Source organism: Triplophysa rosa, linkage group LG12 (genome assembly GCF_024868665.1).
Source record: "Triplophysa rosa linkage group LG12, Trosa_1v2, whole genome shotgun sequence".
NCBI lineage: Eukaryota > Metazoa > Chordata > Actinopteri > Cypriniformes > Nemacheilidae > Triplophysa > Triplophysa rosa.
Genome location: NC_079901.1, coordinates 20,020,696 through 20,041,675, shown reverse-complemented (window position 1 = coordinate 20,041,675; position 20,980 = coordinate 20,020,696). Strand labels below are relative to the sequence as shown.

The 20,980-nt window shown below is 38.5% G+C and overlaps 4 protein-coding genes across 5 annotated transcripts; 3 read left to right on the top strand and 1 right to left on the bottom strand.

Moving 5' to 3' along the window:
* Nucleotides 1-5,961, top strand: tat (tyrosine aminotransferase). The gene is made up of 11 exons (XM_057348650.1): nucleotides 1-208; nucleotides 609-713; nucleotides 824-891; nucleotides 1,534-1,692; nucleotides 2,102-2,240; nucleotides 2,339-2,391; nucleotides 4,528-4,680; nucleotides 4,945-5,073; nucleotides 5,364-5,447; nucleotides 5,619-5,717; nucleotides 5,821-5,961. The coding sequence occupies exons 1-11, from the start codon at nucleotides 1-3 to the stop codon at nucleotides 5,959-5,961; spliced, it is 1,338 nt and encodes a 445-aa protein (XP_057204633.1).
* A 929-nt stretch (nucleotides 5,962-6,890) lies between these two features.
* On the top strand, nucleotides 6,891-11,163 carry zgc:56622 (uncharacterized protein LOC326033 homolog). 2 transcript variants are annotated; one of them, XM_057348648.1, is made up of 10 exons: nucleotides 6,891-7,133; nucleotides 7,470-7,640; nucleotides 7,746-7,862; nucleotides 8,093-8,170; nucleotides 8,476-8,592; nucleotides 8,726-8,838; nucleotides 9,758-9,845; nucleotides 9,927-10,010; nucleotides 10,200-10,282; nucleotides 11,035-11,163. In XM_057348648.1, the coding sequence occupies exons 1-10, from the start codon at nucleotides 7,044-7,046 to the stop codon at nucleotides 11,066-11,068; spliced, it is 975 nt and encodes a 324-aa protein (XP_057204631.1). In that variant the 5' UTR covers nucleotides 6,891-7,043; the 3' UTR covers nucleotides 11,069-11,163. The 2 variants fall into 2 exon arrangements, with proteins under 2 accessions (XP_057204631.1, XP_057204632.1); XM_057348649.1 differs by having other exon boundaries at nucleotides 7,461-7,640.
* A 124-nt stretch (nucleotides 11,164-11,287) lies between these two features.
* Nucleotides 11,288-14,967, bottom strand: klhl36 (kelch-like family member 36). Its single transcript, XM_057348647.1, has 5 exons — nucleotides 14,869-14,967; nucleotides 14,462-14,529; nucleotides 12,812-13,885; nucleotides 12,574-12,731; nucleotides 11,288-12,178 (listed from the first exon to the last, which is right to left on the bottom strand). The coding sequence occupies exons 2-5, from the start codon at nucleotides 14,519-14,521 to the stop codon at nucleotides 11,596-11,598; spliced, it is 1,875 nt and encodes a 624-aa protein (XP_057204630.1). The 5' UTR covers nucleotides 14,522-14,529; nucleotides 14,869-14,967; the 3' UTR covers nucleotides 11,288-11,595.
* A 676-nt stretch (nucleotides 14,968-15,643) lies between these two features.
* cotl1 (coactosin-like F-actin binding protein 1) lies at nucleotides 15,644-19,955 on the top strand. The gene is made up of 4 exons (XM_057348696.1): nucleotides 15,644-15,951; nucleotides 16,316-16,398; nucleotides 18,705-18,862; nucleotides 19,039-19,955. The coding sequence occupies exons 1-4, from the start codon at nucleotides 15,875-15,877 to the stop codon at nucleotides 19,147-19,149; spliced, it is 429 nt and encodes a 142-aa protein (XP_057204679.1). The 5' UTR covers nucleotides 15,644-15,874; the 3' UTR covers nucleotides 19,150-19,955.
* Nucleotides 19,956-20,980: the final 1,025 nt, after the last annotated feature.

Below are 20,980 nucleotides of genomic sequence, written 5' to 3'. Positions count from 1 at the left end.
ATGAATGGAAAGTCGATGAACGGAAATGCTGTGCATCACGTCAGTGTGAAGACTCATGTCAACCCAGACAAAATGAAGAGCAACAAGCCCAGGTGGACCGTCAGAGCCTCAGAAATGTCCAAAAACACACTCAATCCCATCCGAGCTATAGTGGATGGGATGAAACTGACTCCCAACCCTGAGAAACCCATGATCGCCTTGTCCATTGGTAAGTTAATAGTGTAATAATATTTCGACACGTTATGCATTCATTTAGCGATAATTATATTAGACAGAAATAACAATGCATAGTAATAATACTGTTATGCCATACAAAGTTAACAGATATTTCAATGTTATTATTTTTAGATGAAATATGTAGATTTTTATATTTATTTTGTGTAAATATATATGTGTGTATATATGTATATATACAGTATTTGTACTTTTATATTAAGCACAAGTGTCAATTGTTTTGAAGTGGTCTGGTTTTCATAATGTTGTGATACATCATGGTTAACATGTCTTTCTTGTACTCTTTTTATTTTTAACTATTTTTCAGGTCACTTTCAATAAATGTGTCTGCTATATTATTAAATGTAAATGTTTTACACATGATATGTCACCAGGTGACCCCACTGTGTTTGGGAACTTGCCAACAGATGACACTGTTCTGCAAGCAATGAAGGAGGCCATTGACTCATACAAATACAATGGCTACGCTCCCTCAGTAGGTAAGATATTTTTGCATAAGATATAAGTGTTCATTTACTGTAGATTTTTTTAGATAAAATAAAAAAAACGTACTACATGTTTCTTTCTTCGTGTTTTATAACACAATCAGGTTACCAGAAAAGTAGAGAAGCTGTTGCAAATTTCTATAGTCGAGCAGAAGCTCCACTGGAATCCAAGGTGCATCATTTCTGTCATTTACAGTTTACTCAACTGTACGAATTTCGTAGTTATATTCAGTGTTGGGTGTAACTAGTTACCAAGTAATTAGTTACTGTAATTTAATTACTTTCCCCTTGAAAAAGTAAAGTAATTGATTACTCTTATTTTCCTGTAATTTAATTACAGTTACTTCTGATGTAATTAAACTAAATACTTTGTGTAATATGTGTGTGCAATAATGGAATTGACATCAAAATTCAAAGTCTAACTTTAAAATCCGTGCTTTAATGTATAATTCTCACATTTGTAATACTTTGGTCAGTTAATAATACTACTGTTAATAATATTACTTTTTGTAGTTTTATTTGATTTATTTGACTGAATTAAAAGAGCCGTTTCATGTCTGTCCTTGAATCACTCAACTAATCAAGGTTGATGTAGGATATAGAAAGTAATTAGTAATAAGTAATTAAATACTTTTTGGAGAGAGTAATTTGTGCAGTAATCTAATTACACTATTGAATATGTAATTAGTAACTAGTAATTAATTACTTTTTCAGAGTAACTTACCCAACACTGGTTATATTTTATATGATTTACACAGGACGAAATGCAAAAAATAAACCAAAAAGTTTACTTCACATCATTGTGTTCATCTAGGATGTGATCTTGGCCAGTGGTTGCAGTCAGGCTATTGAATTGGCTATCAGCGTGTTGTGTAACCCAGGGGACAATATCTTAGTCCCGTGTCCTGGATTCTCTCTTTACAAGACTCTAGCAGTGTCTATGGGCATCCAGGTCAAGCTCTACAATCTTCTGGTGAGTAAATCACACATTACTGAAATTAATACATATGTAAATCAGACATTTAATATATTTGTGGGATGGAACTGTTTTTTGGGGGTGACTGGTCTTGGAGTCTTTGTGCAATGGTGCACATCTGGGACCGATAAATCACATTTAATGCCTCCCCCCACTCACCACATGTGCACACGAACACACATGTAAATAACACAGAATGACATGGCACAAAAACACACAGTTGTCTTTCATTTACAATTCAATCTGAAGACATGGACCATGATGAACATATCTTGTGATTTGAACAGTTGACACTATTTTAAATTGTGTGCAAGTGGTTGAGTTAATGTAAAAAATGTAAATACTCTGGATACAAGCTTGTCAAATGAGGTCATCCTAAAATGTTTTTCTACTTTTTATCTTTTAGCCAGAGAAATCCTGGGAGATTGATCTTCAGCATCTGGAGAGTCTAATAGATGAGAAAACCGCCTGCGTGATCGTCAACAACCCATCCAATCCATGCGGTTCTGTGTTCACCAAGGATCACCTTCAAAAGATCATTTCCGGTGAATCTACTGATTGATCTACTCTCTTCATGAAAAATAATGTGCTTTTTTACATCCTCTGAAAGGATTTTAATTCACTAATGTTCTGTTTGCTGTAGTTGCTTCAAGAAACTGTGTCCCTATCCTTGCTGATGAGATCTATGGCGACATGGTAAGCTCACGTTCAGTAAAGAACTACGTATACACATATTTACATTTACATTTATGCATTTGGCAGACGCTTTTATCCAAAGCGACTTACATTGCATTGTACTACACATTTATTTCTAAGTATGTGCAATCCCTGAGATCGAACCCATGACCTTGGCGTTGCTAACACCATGCTCTAACCACTGAGCTACAGGAAAGCGTTGTAACATATGAATGCAAATACATTAAAAATACTCCCTCTTGCTTTATTTTCTTATTTTTTTTACATTCAAACGTCTTTGAAAGCAGACCACAGGTCCTCTCACAGAGTTCACACTTGATGCCGAGACATTACAGATGCAAAATTTTTGTTATGTCGAACGGCATTGCCGTTAACACATCAAAACTTTAATATTTAGGTGCATTTCTATCATGAGTTAAGCAAAGATGCCTGACAATCACTAGCAGACTGACCGTAACAACTACTGTGTTTGCTTCATGTCAGAACGTAAACGTATTTTGCGATTAAATCGTTTGATATCATTACACTTGAAAATAACATAGCTATTTAGATTTTGGCATTGCAACAGAAATGGATAATTTCCAAGTACATAGAAACAGCATTACAGTACAATAATTGTAGGGACAGATCCCCTGGCCTGGAGCAACCATGCGGTTACAGTAGGGCCCCCTGTTGAAATGCTTTGTGTTAAAAATGCTTAACCATTTCGTCTTAACTTTAAAAGGATAATTCACCCCAAAATAAAAATCCATTATTTACCCTCATGTTGTTGAAAACCTGTATATGACTCTTTCTTCTGGAGAATACAATAGAAGATATTTTGAGAAATGTCCCAGTTTCATTGTTTGTTTCTCCTGTTTTTGCCAAGTGGTTGATGTCCTTAGGGCAACATCATGTTGACCCTGGGACAACATTTAAATCAACCAATCAGATTTCAGAAATAAGTTTACAGTTCATTTTAAATTTACTCTTCCAACCAGGATTAGGTGCTTCTAGACCATTGTTTTTCACTCATCATTTCCCTCTGATTTTAGGGGTAGGTTATGGTTAGGGTTGGGGTTTGGTGTGGGTTTTATTTATAAAAATGTTGTCCTTAGGTCAACAAAATATGTTGCCCTGACGACATCAACTACTTGGCCACATTAGCAATGAATGGATTAGAGCCTTGTACACTGAATTGAAGCCAAAAAGAATTCTGGGGTGTAGGTAGAGCTGAGTTCATCAGCACAGGCAAGAACTGTTGCTATGTGGAACTGGTTTCTGCTCAGCTTGTGTGTGGCTGAGGTGTTTGTAGACCAATAAATCAGTTGGAGCCTTGCGCCTGATGTTTATCCATGGGCAGCAGTGACTATGCACTTTTCATCGCATGTGTTTGTGATTAGCATGTGCGTGAGGCTGACGTATTAGAAGCATGAAAGAGGGGTAAGGAGATCGACCACTTATGTGCAGGTGAAGCATTCAGAGGCTAGACATATGTCTTTGTGCTCCATCTGGTACAGTCTCTGGTTACCCTGCTGTCTGGACCCTGTTAAAAACAACAACAAAAACTCTGACAAATACTGGGGAAAAGAAACAGGCGAGCATCGCAAACTAGTATTTTAGCCAATAGGAGATGGGGCGGATCCATACCAAACATCAAGCCATAAGCATAATTAGACCCAGACGGTTCCCCGCAAAAAACGATACGATAGAAACTCTCTCTCGCGCTCACATTCTCTTATTACCCCTGTAACTTTCTCAATTCCCACTTCCTAAACTTCCATAATGTTTTACTGGCATCTCCCTTCAGAATTGGTAACAGATTCTATATAACATAACATATAACACATAACACATAACACATAACATATAACATATAACATATAACATGTAACATGTAACGTAACGTAACGTAACATAATGTTATTTAACATAACATAACATAACATAACATAACATAACATAACATAACATAACATAACATAACATACATAACATAACATAACATAACATACATAACATAACATAACATACATAACATAACATAACATAACATAACATACATACATAACATAACATAACATAACATAACATTTATAATATGTTTTCAAAACTATATTGTTGTGTTCTGTATTGTTTTATGTTTGCATTCTGCAGGTATTCCCTGGACGTGACTTTTATCCTATGGCACATCTCAGTAGTGACGTGCCCATCCTGTCCTGTGGTGGTCTGGCCAAGCGCTGGCTGGTTCCAGGCTGGAGGATGGGCTGGATCCTAATCTATGATTCTAACAACATCTTTGGAAATGAAGTAAGTATTATAGCCTCTCACCTGTGTAATCTGAGGTAAACAAAACAAAAAACACAAAACAAAGTAATACAGTAAATACATTTCTCTATATGAAAAAAAACAATCTTCTTCTTGTAAGGTGTCATGGAATCATTCATTATCTGATTCAAATCCAAGTATGAATGATATTAACATTTGGTGCCACCAACGTATTTCTTTGTAAGGGTTTGAAAATGCACCTGACTTGACTGAATTTTAATCTAACAACTCTAATATTCGTTTTAGATACGAGAGGGTCTTGTAAAACTGAGTCAGCGCATTTTGGGACCTTGCACTGTTGTCCAGGGCGCATTAGAGAGCATTTTAAACAACACACCCATGGAATTCTACCAAAGCACTGTCAGTTTCCTCAAGGTAAGAAGAGTTTCACAATGGATGGAGGATTTGTCGGCAGAACTTTATGTTCAATTTTATTCTATAGTGCTTTTTAGAATTGTCGCAAAGCAACTTTATAGTAAATGCTGTATATATTAGTACAGGCAGCTGCTGAAATAATGAAATAACCATAAGAAGGGGGAAATTATGAAATATATAGAATACATGGTATTATGGTACACATGGATTATTGAATTTTTTCATAAGATATAGAGATACTGTGACACTGTTACATTGAAAATAACACATTCTCTTATGTTGCTCTAAAGTCAAACTCAGAGATATGTTTCTCAGAGTTATCAACTGTCCCCGGCCTGAACCCAGTGATGCCATCTGGAGCCATGTACATTATGGTAAGCGTATTTATAGATTTTTTTGTGAGGTTTTTATTCAAACAGTGATTTTCAAAGACAAATTATGGTAAAACTTTGTCACATAATGAGGAATTTGTGCTGTATGTTTTCCAAAAGAGCGAAGTTGCAAGTTAAATCAATTAAATGTATTTTGTGTGGGTTGATCCTCAGGTGGGAATCGAGATGGAACAATTCCCAGAATTCCAGAATGATGTCGAGTTCACTGAACGACTGGTCACAGAGCAATCTGTGTTCTGTTTACCCGCTACGGTGAATTATTTATCTCTCTCTACCTTTACTTGATTTCTCTTTATTGGTTAATATATTATTTGTTACCTCCAGTCTGACGTCCATGTTTCTGTCCTTTCTGAAGGCATTTGAGTATCCCAACTTTTTCCGAATCGTGGTAACAGTTCCCGAGGAGATGATGGTGGAGGCATGCGTTCGAATTAGAGAATTCTGCGCACGTCATTACCGACCTCACAGTCAAGACAGCAATGATCTAGACCAATAAAAACAAAGACAGACATGGGGAGAAGAGGTCAGAGGTCAGGCGTAATGTAGTGCACATGGCTGTAAAATAAAAGTCCACTTATGTGCATCACATGTGACAAAGGTCAAAATGTAGATCAAATGTTCTTCCTTTCAGGAAACTGACAGTTCTGACTTTATATTTATGTTTTTGTATGGGTCAGTATTATATGGGGAAAGGGGGGGATTGCATGAATGTGAATGTTTTAGTGTATTGTATAGTATATTGATTGTTTTCTTACACTATAAAAGACATTGTGGCAAGTCTGGAGCACATTTAATCTCTAGCCTTCACTATATACTTATCTTATATGTATAGAACATTTTGTAGTGAATCTGTTAAGTTTGCATTGCTAACTGACATGTGACCCTGCCTGTGAAAACCTCAATCAAATTCTGAGATAGGCATTGATTGATAAGATTGATTTCAAGCAGTAATTTTACTATGATTTCAATGTTTGACATGGCTTTACTCAGTGAATGACAAAGATATCAAGATTATATTTTCACAGAATGTTCTTTATGAATTTATGTAGAAAACAGTAAATCACAAAAAATTAACAGCCGGGGGGTCACGTGTATGCAGCATATATGACTTTTAAGGTTTTATTCATTTTCGTTTTCAATGATTGCATTTAAGCTATTTAAATAAATTTGTATCTCAAAAGATGTTTCCTATGAGGCAAAACGTAAATGTGTTATTGTGTACACTCTACGAATACTCAACTAAAATGAAATGGATATAACCATACAGGATATAACCATATGGATAATTGAATTGCAGGAGTTTAATGTGGGTGTTTGAGTATTGGCTCTACTTCCTGATTTCCACACAGATATCAAGGAAGTTGCACTGGGTCACATGAGCTCAGTTCTAAAGGTTATCTTCACACTCACACAGAGAGAGAGAGAGACTGCTTGTCAAGTTCAATGATTAACTGCAAAGATTACAAGACTAAAATCCCGCTTATATTGCAAAGACAAGCAAGAAATGTATAGAGGCTTAAGAATAAGACAATAAGGACAGTCTGTTTGCTCATTTCAAACGCCACACAACTCACTCACATGGAGGACACTTCTACACAACCTAAGAAGATCGAACTGAATGATGACACATACATGCCACTGCTTGGACTTGGAACATGGAAGTCAGAGGTAGCATTACACAATGGCTTTACGAACTTCAGATACGCACACACACATATACAGTACGTATTCAGTATATAGGGGAAATTCAGAAAAACATGGGCCTCATTTTGACATTGATATTCAAGTTCAATTACCCTGAATTTACCCTATATTACATATTTAAACACCCTATATTTCTGCAGTCAGATAGTAAATGAAGTGAATGTAACAATAGTGGTTATTGAATGACTACATACAGTACATTGTTTTTGAAGATAATTGCTCAACAAATCCATGAATTTTATGTTGCTTATTTATTAATAAAATATCCCTTAGATATTATAACATTTACAGTATTAACAGGGCTCTGGTGCAGACATGTGTCAGCGGGCAGCAGAGGCAGCGATTGCTGCTGGATATCGCCACATAGATACAGCATACAGCTATGGGAATGAAGCAGAACTGGGCAAAGCCATCCGCTCCATGATACAGCAGGGCATCATCAGACGCCAGGACATGTTCATAGTCAGTAAAGTGAGTGAGTCTGTATGTGAGGTTGTCATAAAGTTCATTGGGGCAACATTAAAGACAGCAAAAACTTAACATCATAAGCACAATAACGCTGATTGTCTTTTGCAGCTGTGGTGTACCCATCATGCACCTGAGGACATTCCTCAGTGCCTAAACAGATCTCTAAATGACCTTCAGCTGGAGTACTTGGACCTGTATCTAATGCACTTTCCTGTAGGATTAAAGGTAGTACAAGAATATGGAGGGGTTGCTAAAAATGTTTTTATCAAAAAAAGTTACAGATTGCAGCTTTAGGAATCTAATATTTTGAATAGCCGTGGCTTCAAAAATAGTTTTGTTTCTTGAGTTTTTTATAAAATAAGCTTTTTTAGTCCAAGCGTAAATTTTACACTAGCCTATTATCTTTATTGCATAAATGCTATCCAAATGAAGACTGTTTTTACAATAACCTACAGAAAATGGGCGATGAGCTTTTTCCAGCAAAGAATGGACAGATACTCACAAATGACATTGACTACGTAGATGTGTGGAAGGTAATACAAAGCTAAAAACACTTACGCCTGGTTTCACAGACTAGGTTTAAGACTAGTCCCAGACTAAAATGAATGTTTGACCAGTCTTAACTGAAAATAACTTGCCCTGACATATCTTAAAATAAGTCAGTGCCATTGTCTTACCTTAGATGCACCAGTCATTTTTATAAAAGTGCCCTAAATATCCTAATTTAACAAAGGTCTAGTCCTGGCTTAAGCTAGGCCTTGTCTGTGAAACCGGGCCTTAAAATATGTAAGTACAGTGCTTCCTTAGGATTTTTACAGTATATCGATACCTTCTGTAGGGAATGGAGGCTTTAAAAGCCACAGGAAAGGTGAAAAGTCTCGGTGTGTCTAACTTCACAATTGAGCAGCTTGAGAGATTGCTGTCCGTGGCCAAAATCCCACCTGCTGTCAATCAGGTATATTGTGACTCACGTCAAGAAAAAAAACGCACAGAGATAATCCTGTTGAACCTGCTAGACACAGAAAAAGTAGTGCATATTTAACATGGGAAACATGCTTGAAGGTACATCAAGAGATAATTCTCCACAGGTGGAGCTTCATCCATACCTGCTTCAATCTGATCTGATCGACTTCTGCAAGTCCAAGAACATTGCTCTCACGGCATACAGTCCATTCGGTTCACCTGGGAGACCTCCACAATAGTAAGCTCAAACCACGCTCGAAAAAATGAACTGTCGCTGCTGTTAGTTTTACTTAACCCATCCTTGTTCACAGTACATAAAGAATGCAAGTAACTGAATTAACGTAAGTTAACTATGTTATACTAAAAATTGAGATCTGTCAGCTTTACTTAACAAGTGTTTGACTGGTCAACTTAACATTGTTGAGTAGAACGCTAATACTGGACCTGTTGTACTTAATATAAACAAGTTAATTCAACATGACTGGTTGAGGGGGATTTTCAGTTCCCAGCATGCTTTGCGTGCATTTAGGGAGTAAATTTCGAAGTTTAGTGTTATTTTAAGTGTTTTTCAGTAAAGAAAAAAGACTTGTTTGAGCTTAATGTTCATTTATCTTTGAGGTTTAAAAGAGTTTGTTGTATTTTTTAGTTTTAGGCTTGCCATTGTTTTGAAGAGTGGTACATATGCTTAGGCTGTGAGAGGTTTATGCGCGCCCATGATGTCTGTTGCGTCATTCAATGAGCTTTAACTGTGCTAATGCCAGTACTGAGATGCCTCTCATCTGATTTGCGCATTGTGTTTTGACCTACATGCAGTAAGTCTGTATATATTTTATGTATGACAACAAAAAGTACCATTGAGAAGGATAAATATTGAGTTTAATTAACTTAAAATTACTGGTACAATCGGAATGGTTTGGATTTACTCAAAAACGTTTTGTCAACATTACTTAATTTATTTTGTTCATACAACTAAAGTGTTATTTGTTCAAATTACTTAATATTGTTGCGTGGAACCACTTGACGCAGCTTTTTTAAGTAACTTCAACAAATCATTTTTTTGAGTGCAGTTCGTTTTATTAAAATGCCAAATATGCCATTTACTGCTATTCTTCTATTATAGAAACAAATACTTTCCTTTTATTTCATTACCCCTGCAGCCAAAGAGGAGACACAGACCCCCAAAAGTTACTGGAGGATCCGGTTGTCGGGGATGTGGCCAAGAAACACAGACGAACTCCTGCACAGGTCGATGTGGATACCAGTAGTACATGTTGTTCATCCACTATTCTGTTTTCTGGGATTAATGTTCATTTGTTTGTACTGCAGGTTTTGTTGAGGTATCACATCGAGCAGGGCATAGCAGTCATCCCAAAGAGTACAAAAGCTCACCACATTTTGGAGAACACAAAAGTAACTTCCCTTTTGGAACAAAAATGGGAACTCTCATCCCATTTTTATCTGCATTTCTATACACAATATAGTTATTAAAAGTATTCTGCATGATGCCAATTGCTACCTTTTGGTTTCACCTCAAACAATATAAAAAGAATAATCATACAACATTAACACAGTGCATAACTGTTGTGCGCCTGGGTGCAGATCTTTGATTTTACTTTGGATGAAGAGGACATGAAGACTCTCAGATCTCTAAATCGTGGCTGGAAGGCTTGTGTCATACCAAAGTAAGAGAACTGTACATGCTGTCATCTAGAGCTCAATACTGATGTTATAAAGATCTACTTATCCTTAGTTTAACCAGACTTTCACGTGATTCTTGTCAATGTTTTCCAACTCTAAGCTACAGCAATAATTTGCACATAGGCAAAGCTTTACTGAACAGTACAAACCAAAAAAGATGGGAGACTGGTGCACATTTAGAGCAAGTTCTACGACACAATGTTGAAAAATATAAGGACGTTTAGAGAAAAATGAGGGACGGGATGGAGACAGGCTCTAAAATACTCTCAACCAAAGTCATGTGAAAGGGACATTGACTGTTAATGCTTTATAATTTTCTCATTTAACATTTTAATTTTTAGTAAATGTTTTTATCCAGAGCGACCTCCAGTGCATTCAAGACCTTATACCTTTTATTGAACAAGTGTTCCCTGGGAGTACCAGTTGAGCTACAGAAATAAATCTAAAATGTCAATTTAAGGCAGATCTGTTTCCAGAAGCTCAACTGGTAAAATAAGTTCCTGGCAATGCTAAGGTCATGGGTTTGATTCCCATAGCATACACATATACACCCATGCGAAAAAAAGATGTATAGCTTAAATTTCCTGTAAGTTGCTTTGGATAAAAGAACACATGTCTGCCAAATGTACACATGTACATCTCCAAACAAAGGTTTACAGGTAAATAGAAACACAGAAAGAGGCATGACAAAACTCAAAGCTTAGCTAGCAGCTAACTGGGTTGTTTTTTGTCTCAGTCTGGAATCACATCCGTTCTACCCCTTCAAGTGAATAGCTGCTGGTCTTAAATGGCAGAACTCTTCCCATCCAGAACAATGATCAAGCACATCTGAAGATACAAGAGACAACCCTGCTTGTTCACCTCTTCGTGTGTGAATTGCTGAAATGTGATTTTTTTAGCCACTGAAATTTTCAATAAATAAAATTTATTATAAACAAACAAACACAGTTGTTAGTTCATAAAGATTAAACAAGACATTAAGACTGAATTAGTCAGCAAACACACAGGACACGGTCAGGTACAGTAAAACGGTCACCTCAGGATGTTTTATTTTAGCACAGGAGGAGCTCCTGAAAGGTAACAAAATGCAACTAAAATACAAGGTTAGTACTGTCAGCTGACCTATCACAACAATAGATGTCCACTTTTTGAAACAGAAGCAGCCAATAGCATCAAGATTATGCCAACAGATTCAATAACTGTCTAGAACAATTCATGCTGCGCACAAAACTGTTTGAAAAAACTGTTTTGAATCTTCAGGGCCTTCAATCATGTTAAAAACAAGATGAAAATCAAATCACCTTCTTTGCACTTGGCTGGAATTATGTTTGTCTCTTTCTCTGTGTCCTGATGTCTTCTCTTCAATGCTGTTAATCTGCTGTGATCTCACAAGGCACACACACGCCGAAGCTCCAGCAATGTGTTTCGGCAGGTTCGGACCCAACACCCACTGGCCCTTGTCTGGAACATAAACTTGAGTTCCCTCAGAAAAGTCCATGGCCTCCCAGGTGTACCCTCCCAGTACATAGATCTTCCCATCTAAGACCGCTACGCCTGCCTCACTGTTAGGGTACAAGATAGGGGCGATTTTGGTCCACTGATCAGTCTGTGGGTCGAAAGCTTCCACCCCTAACACGTCAAAACGCTCCATGCTGTCTTCGTGATCATCACTGCCCCCAATGACATAGATCTTGTCCTCCAGAGATGCCATGCAGTGCCAACCACGTGCCAAGACCATCGCCTGTCTCTCTGTCCACGTGTCCCCGATTTTTGGATCGTAACTTAGCATGTCACGTCTGTACGGGCCAATCTGGTAATCATGGCCTCCTGAGATGTAGACTACACCCTTGTGAATGGTGCCGGCATGACCATATGTGAATCTACACAACATTCAAAAACATTTTAATTTATTGCATTTGTGATTTTTTTGTGAATTTAAAAGGTTTGTTCAATCAGAAGTGAAAAATATTGTCATTTCCTCAGCCTTAAACTGTTCCAAACCCTGTGTATTACCAATGAAATATTTTGGGATAATGGAGACTGGAGCTGTTAGCTCCAAAAATTAAAATGAAGCATCTTCTCCCAAATGTCTTCTAAATGATGTCTATAAAATAAAGTAAAGTCTTCTAAAGTCAGACATCATACGGGTTTGGAATAATATAGGTGAGTAAATGGCCTCATTTGTTCATTTAGTGAAGAATGATCTTTATTCATGATAAAAATAAAAATACAAGATACAGTCCAGTCCAATAAACCAGCAGATGAAACAAATGACCTGGGCAATCCTGATACATAGGTCCAGTAGTCCTCCGCAGGATGGTACATCTCTACAGATGACACCGCACCATTCTCATTGCGTCCTCCAACAGCTATAAGACAGTCGCCCATGGTTCCAAGAAAGAAATCCACACGTCGCTGGTTCATAGGAGCCCCCTAGAGAAATAAAAAGGGTCAAAAATTGACGTCTTGATTTCTTCAAATATGTTTGTTAGCTCACTGTTAAAGTAAATTACCTTAACCCACAGGTTGCTTCGGGGGTCATATCGATAAAGCAAGTTACTTGCAGAATCTCCCCCATTGTCTCGTGAGGAGCTCCCTCCTGCGGTGAAGATGAATCCCCCCAGAACTGTAACGCAGTGGTGACTCCTCTGAGCCGGCAGCTCGGTCTCAACAACCCACTTTCCTGCTTCTTCATCCAGCCAACACACCTCAGAACTCAGTTCCTCTCCACGTTCAGACACCTCCCCTCCCACTAACAGAAGACGCTCCACTCCTCCTCTGAGGCCCGTGCATGCCGTCTGCAGCACAGGTTGGGCGCTGAGTCGCGCGTGGTAGCCCAGCGCCTCCTCCACTAAAGCGTCGCAGCATCTGTCCGACTGCAGCAGGGAACCTACGGCTGGCAGTACGCTGCCTATGAGTTCTTCGGGTGGGATGAGGGAAAAATGAATGTTGGAGAGGAGCTGTTCGGTGAACGCTAGACGTTCAGGGCTTTGGCTTAGCCACTGCAAGGCAACTTTTAAAAGAGCCTGCTCGTTTTCATGCTGCACCTGCTCATTTGCCAGGTAGGCACAAAGCTTGGGCAACCGTACGTCCTGCAGGAAGTCAGGTGTGACGGAGAGCGTTGCGAAATTATCTAAAATGAAGCGGTCTAAGAAAGCGTCTAGTCTATCCAGGCTATAGAGGACAGCGAGCTCCTGCAGGTACAGGTAATTGTCCTCGCGTACTTCTTTTTCCATGTACTGGCAACAGAAGTCCACAGCTTGCCACACCTGCAGCATGTGGGCAGTTTCCAAGACACAGTCAATGTTTCCACCATCAAGAGGTAACTCGCTGCTATACAGGAAATCTACTACTGCTTTCACACCAACGTACGAGGCTCCCACCAGCTCTACCTCGGCTTCATGTTTCTCTCGCATTCCCAAGGTGAACATAGCCTGGAAGTAGGGGCTTGACACCGCAAGCAAAGCCCGATGTGCAGGAAGCCGTTGGTTGTCGGCGACCAAAACAACGTCACAGAGTTGGCCATGCTGCCTTTGCTCATTCAAACCTTGAAGGAGGTAGTTAGCCTGGTCTGCCCAGCGATACACCTGTAGTACAGGAGTTAGTTAGTGCTAACAATTTGAAGACACTTAAATAGACTTAGTAAGTCATTTTATGAACTCACTATCGACATTTCACCTTCTATGAGTTTAGCACAGTCACGACTCATGGGCTATGGAGATGAATATGTTTTAAAAATAAATTATTTAGAGTAATTTTGCCTACGTTTTCTGAGTCACAATCGCAATGTTGAGTGTGTCCCAAAAATTCTCAAGAAATGTAAAAATGCTAGATTAATGTATGCTATAAATATTTATGAAAAATATATACATAAGTGTAATAGATTAAATCCAAAACAATTCCTTAATAAGTCAAATGTTTAGTTATAATCCAAAATAATTTCTTAATATAAATCAAAATTAAAAATATTTTTATCACGTTCATATGTATTATTACATTAATTATATTTGATAATAGACATACCTTATCAAAAGTCTAATCAGTATCGACTTAGAATCAGTGTGATATAACAATAAACAAAATTATCCATAATAATGCATTTTAGGTATGTGACAATACAATTAATATCACTAGAATTATTCCATGTCAGGGTCCATGCATACCTTTGATGATTCACTTATTCTGTGTTGGCATGAAGGACGACTTTGCTTACCCCTGTCCATTATGTCATCTGTAATAAAGCGATCATAATGAGGTACCATACGACAAACCTATATAGTTTCGACACCATGCGCGTTAATTTGATAGTGTCATTAAACTCAATTAAAGAGAAAGTCGCCCCAAGACCATAACTGTCAACAAGAAAAGGAAACCTACAGAAATAACGCTTTAAAATACAGTCATGTGCAAAATAGGAACACATCAAGACAGAGACCAGAGATAGGCTAGTTACAAAGGAAGGGGGCACTTCAACAAAATTATTCGAGATTACCCGCCCCTAATATATAATTTAATTAGTTTTATTAATGCAACTGTGATAAACGGATCTCTAAAATGCATTGTTTTTTACCATTTTCCCATTCTTCGTCCGTGTTTACTTTTAATCACTATAAACAAGTTATTTGGATCGTGTTAGAGTGAAGCTAAAGTTGTCACATCCGGGCTGGATTTGCGCATTATTTCAGAATAAGAGTCACAGTTTGTGCTCATAATTATTTTGAAGACATTCAAACGGTATAATAATAATTATAATAGCAACAATAATAAGAAGAACATATTAGAACAAAGAATATTACAAAATCACATCCCACATATCACCTTTTCCCTATGTGCTTTTCACATTCCCAACAATTTTACTGTAATCTAAAAAACAATTTCTGCCAAAGATAATCGCATATACTGTGCAATCCATAATATATTAATGAATACATAACCATACGCCCATGGTTAAGGCGCATTTTGTGCTCAAATTTGCCTATGGAAATCCAGCCTATGGCTTGTTTAATGGGAAATGACATGGATCCTTTGCAAAATTCGCTCGGCCTTGTTCAACCTTGTGGTTTCTAAACCCTGCAGGAATATGAACCGTTCACTACGTTATAGTATAGTTTAAGGCAGAAATATGATACGTCACATTCGATTGCTTCGTGAGAAATATCCATTTTACATACATTGTAATGTAATACAATGCATTGTTCTCGTGCTAAGCGTCAAGATCAACCAATATCCACAAGATGGCAGGGTAACTGTTAAAAACATAACACAGGATTGGGATTTAATGTAGCACAATACCTAGGTTGGCCGTTAGGAGGACAGGCGAGAGCTCCCTGTTCGCTAAAACGGCGGCAACCTGACACTAACGCCCATTAAGTGGCAATAGGAAATGAATCGAGTCGTGAAATTAGTCGTCTCTCTGTACCACTGAGAGAAGAGACTCCCCCGCCACACCAGCAGCTTCTCCACCTCTATCCGCATCCCTTCTGTCACACTTTGGGATTTAAACTCTTTGCGTCTTCTCTCAACCCGCTAGCTTTGTTTGCTTTTAGATTGATTGTCTATCCCTTTGCATCGTCGAAATGGCAACGCGAATCGACAAAGAGGCTTGCAGGGACGCGTACAATCTAGTGCGAGACGACAACTCAGACATATGCTGGTAAGAGACGCCTGCAGTGGAATGACTTGATTTGGCTGCGCTGTTTTGGCGCGTTTTTGCTGAACTCGTTACATTGTGTCAACAAATAGAATCCATTTTCTGATATATTGTAACAGCGAAGCCTTTAAAATTCTGTTTTATTTTACTGTCACTCTGTGGCTCTGTAGCAACACGTAGGGATGAGGCTTGAATGCGGGCTGCGTTCCAAACCAAGTGAACTGCCTACCTAGATAGCATTTGTAACAATAAAGGCTCGTCTGCGATGCTCAGAACTGCTGTGTAGATAGACTGCTGGTTAGGTTTTAAAACACAGCCGTAGTAGGAGCTTGGCAACAGTTAACTAGCATTTTGTTGTTGTTTAAAGGGCTGCTTTTAAGTATGACGGATCTACTATTGTACCAGCGGGTCACGGGACCGACTACGAAGAATTTAAGAGTCAGTGTACAGGTAAGCCTATTCTCTGCTGTTCACCTGCATTGATTATCGTTGAGCATGTACAGAAAGGGACATTTCACGCCTTCATCAAAAGTGTTCAATGCAACATTACACATCACAGCTGACCACGGAAGTATTTGATATTCCTAGGTAGACATTAGACAATACCATATATGGTTTCATATTAGTCTTAGATGAGATGGCAGTGGTAGTAGAGGGTCATTAACAGGTGGTAAATTTAATAAGATACGTTTAATCAATATTAAACAAATAGTGAACACATTTGTAATCCCTTCCTCAGATTATACTCCAATATATCAGTGATTTTGTAACAGAAAAGATCTGATAGTCAAATTCTGCTCTGACATTGAATGTGGTTTTATTTCTCACTTCTGGTTCTGTCATCCTAAAAGAAAGATTGATTTGGGTGTGGCGCTCAATCTCCAAAGACTGAAGTGCAGCCACTAGCAGATGTTAACTTGCAGAAGTGTTGTAATACCTTGGCTTTGTTACTGTGCTTTGACAGATGATGTATTCTGTATTTAACAGTATATCATAATAACACGTTTCAATTGTTGCTGGACAAGCCTTTGTAACATACTGTCATCTTAAGTTTACTGACAAAGTCATGTGCTTTTGTTTATTTATATATAAATAGAAAATTGTGACACCGGTTAAATTAAGTTCAAAATAACTTAAAGATTTTTGGGTTCCTGAGCTCTTGGAGGATGTGGGTATAGTTGCCATCCACTGTTTGAAACGCAATAGGGCCAAATCAGAATAAAGACATTAGTTAACACTTCTTGCTTGTAAAAATATATAAACATTTTGAATTTTATTAACTTTGATTTGTGATGTTGATGAAATGAGCCTGTTGAATGGAACGTTTTTACAGTGTTGCAATTTGTTGCAAGTAACATACCTCTAGAGATATCCAAGTGGTTTAATGTTTTTATTCGTTTTTGCTGCATCAACATAGTGTGACTCCTAGAAGGTAGAAAATGTAAGTAGTCAGCACAAAAAGACAGTGACTGGAAGTGAGTCCTTCAGAAATGTGACGAGTACACACAAGAGGAAGTGGAAGATTGTGTCCCCCACATTGAGCAAATGCCAATAAAACCACCTTCCGTTCTTTTTTTTTTTTTTCAGTTCATGCTTATTCATTGTTCATTAGATGGGTTGATGCGCTGAGCATAAATAACTTTTTTTAACCAAATTTGGCTTTTTAAACGTAATTATTGTTCAAATACAGCAGAGATCCTAAAGATATGTAGATCAGTGATGCACTTTGCTCGTGATGTTTTCACAGCCTTTGAATGAAGTGGTTTATAAAACTATTGACAATATAGCCCATGGCTTCTCGACAGACCGTCTTAAACCTTACACCCAGTTAATCAACAACAGAAGGCAGATAATTTTTCAGGAAGGTCTTCAGCTAAGATCTTATTCAAATACTGGACTTCATACACAATGCAAAGTCAGAAACAAGAGCACTATGGGTGTGTGTGTTTGTATTTAGAACTAAGAAGCTTCACAAATGTGTAAAGGGGGTCAAAGTGCAAAGAAATATACTGATTGTTACTAATAATTGAACCTGGCTGTAATAATAAACCCCGCATAATACTATCAGTGTCTAAGCAGCTCATGGAGATTTATGCCATAAAGTGGAATTGATGTTATCATTGAACCACATCCCAGTGCCTCTGCAATGCAGTTGTAGCATATTTGGAAATCGAGTGGCTAGTTGTTATGTGCGTGTAATACAGAGGGCAGTTTGGGAGTGTTAGAGAAAATATTGCACCTTACATTATCCTTATCAGTACAGTATTAAGTAGAACAACTCCCGTACTCGCCCACTTTCCCAGGCTTGATTTTCACATGCATTATGATGTCATAGAGGCTCAGTTTCTCTGCCTTGTCCACTCAGATTGCATTTCTTATCGTGACGTCTTTCTCTGGGAATGAAAACAAAGCAATAGTGTAGATTCAAAACAAGGGGACAAAAGAGACAGTGTTTATTCAAATCCTCGCTGCCATTTACCAGCCAAAGTTCAGCTAAGCTGTTGTAACGTTGACTTTAAAGTCATAAACATAAAAACAAAAAAAACATCGCCACATTGCACTTTCGTTGTCATCATGAAGTGTTATTTTCTCCGCCTCTGAAAAGACTTTTTACATGACATCTCTCTTATGCTTTCTGATGTAGAACTGTCACATTTTTTTCAGTACTGATAGATAAAATATGCACTAACTGAAGGCCTTATCATAAGAGAAATCTTCCAAGACACCGAGTTAAAAGTCTTCTCTCTGATTCACAGATGACGCTCGTCTCTTTGGTTTTGTGAGGATCACGACTGGTGACGCCATGAGTAAGCGGGTCAAGTTCACCCTCATCACCTGGATAGGTGAGAACATCAGTGGACTACAGCGAGCCAAGATTAGCACGGACAAGACACTGGTCAAAGACATCGTTCAGGTGCATTTCTTTTACATTAACTAATCCCAGTTTCTACTGTATGCCAATTCTCCGAAAATAAGACGCACCCAATGATTGGAATATTCATCGTCGCCGTAAACAAATTGGTGCATTCATGCAAAAAATCCCTTTCCTGCATTCAGCGCTGTCATGCACTCTCTCTCTTTAACACACAGAACTTTGCCAAGGAGTTTATGATCAGCGATCCGCGGGAGCTGGAGGAAGACTACCTTCGTAATGAGCTGAAGAAAGCTGGCGGGGCCAACTACGATGCCCAAGCCGAATAGAACTTGGGGTTGCCATGGGGCTGGGCCATCCAAACTGGATGAGAAGGAAGAGGAAAACGTCATCTCATACATGCATCCACACACAACCGCAGACACGCACACATCAACACAGATTTACATACCTCATCCATCTCACCAGTCTGGTCATGATTGATTTATCTACTGTACTGTGCATCATCTCACTTTGTCTAGTGCTATGAGATTGTCTTTTTCTTCAGGGGCATTTTTGTAACTAATTCGATGTTTTGAGGATGCTCCCTTGGCTCAGAGTTGTCATCACTGTGATGCGCTATTCAATAACATTCTTGGTGGAAGAAATGGAGAGCATATGAGTCCAGCGACATTAATTTAGGGGTTTTTATGAATCTTCATCTCTCTGCTGACTCCTCTAATACAGACCACTGTGTATACTGTCTTAATCTCCCATGGAGAGAGAGACATCATGGAATGTGCATTTGTGTGTGTGCGTGCGTGCGTGCGTGCGCGTGTGTTTGTTTGCAGACACTGCACTGTGACTGGCTTTCATGCAGGGGGTGGAGACGTAAATGAACTTGTAACCACTGTTAGAATCACTGTCACGCTGTCTCTCCACCCAATCAAGGAGCAGCCATTTCTCTAGTGTAGCCTTTTTGGAGTTTCATTTGAAATAAAATCCCCAAATGTCTCTTATTTTGAAATATGTTTTGTTTAGTTAAGGAATATAACATGCGGATCTTCCTTTGGATTGAAATGCCTCCAAGAGCCAAGAAAAGAAATACGATGGTCACAAAAGCAATCATTTCAGAATAAAGTTGTTGTTTTTCCAAGATGGTTGTCCTTGTGTATTGTTTCTTGCTTTATTTACAGTACTGTGCTTGGGTAATGCAAGCTGATTGTCCGGCCAGGGCTCTTCTGCACAAATGTTAATAATCCAGAGGGGAGTCATGGGGGTTGTCATGGTCACTGCTGTGGTCAGGCCTCCTGAAGCCAAGCTGCTCTGCTCTAAAGCCTGTCAATAATGGCCTCTGTCCACAAAACCCCAATTTCCCTCCCTCATTCTTCTTTCTGTTCTCTCATCCCCCATCTCGTCTCTGACTCTCCCTGTCTGCTGTTTAGTTCAACAGATGTGAACCCAACTGCATAATTGCTTAATCCATAATCTATAAGATTCTTCAAGGCTGTCTGTGACGCTGAATTTTGTTAGCGCAGAGAGACTTTATAAAACAACCTGGATTTGAAGGAACGCTCACAAAATTTGGCCGCGTGAAAGATCTGCCTTGTTATGTGCTTGTTCTTTCGATGGCTGATTCAATTGGGTCAGTAGAGCTTAGCACTGGGTTGAGTCACACCATTTTTAGAGTGCATGCACTATCTTTGGATAAAAGCATCTACCTACCACATGCATAAATTACTTTGTGCCATTACAGTTTTTTTAAATCTCTAAAATAGTATTGAATTTAGCTGTGTAACTCATTTCACACAGTTTGTGCCATGCAGACAAATTGCATGAATGATTTAGGTGGCCAGTAAGTAGGCACCTAGCAACCCCATGGCAACACACTAAAAATGCTCAGAACAACTTAGCATTGGCTGTGAGTTTTGTCTCACCCCTAACATTCTGTATATAAAATATAAAAAGCAACAACATGTTTTTAAGCAGGCTTGAGTAGCATGTGTGGGTGAGACAGGTGACTAGGGACTGCTTTAATGAGATAAATGACATGTGAATGTTAATTAGTCTCACAGAGGAAGACTGGCTTTGTATTGACTCTTGTCATCAAGAATGCCTGCTTTAAGCCATGCGAGCACACGGCCAGACAGGCTACTCCTTATCTTTATCTCCCCGTCTGTT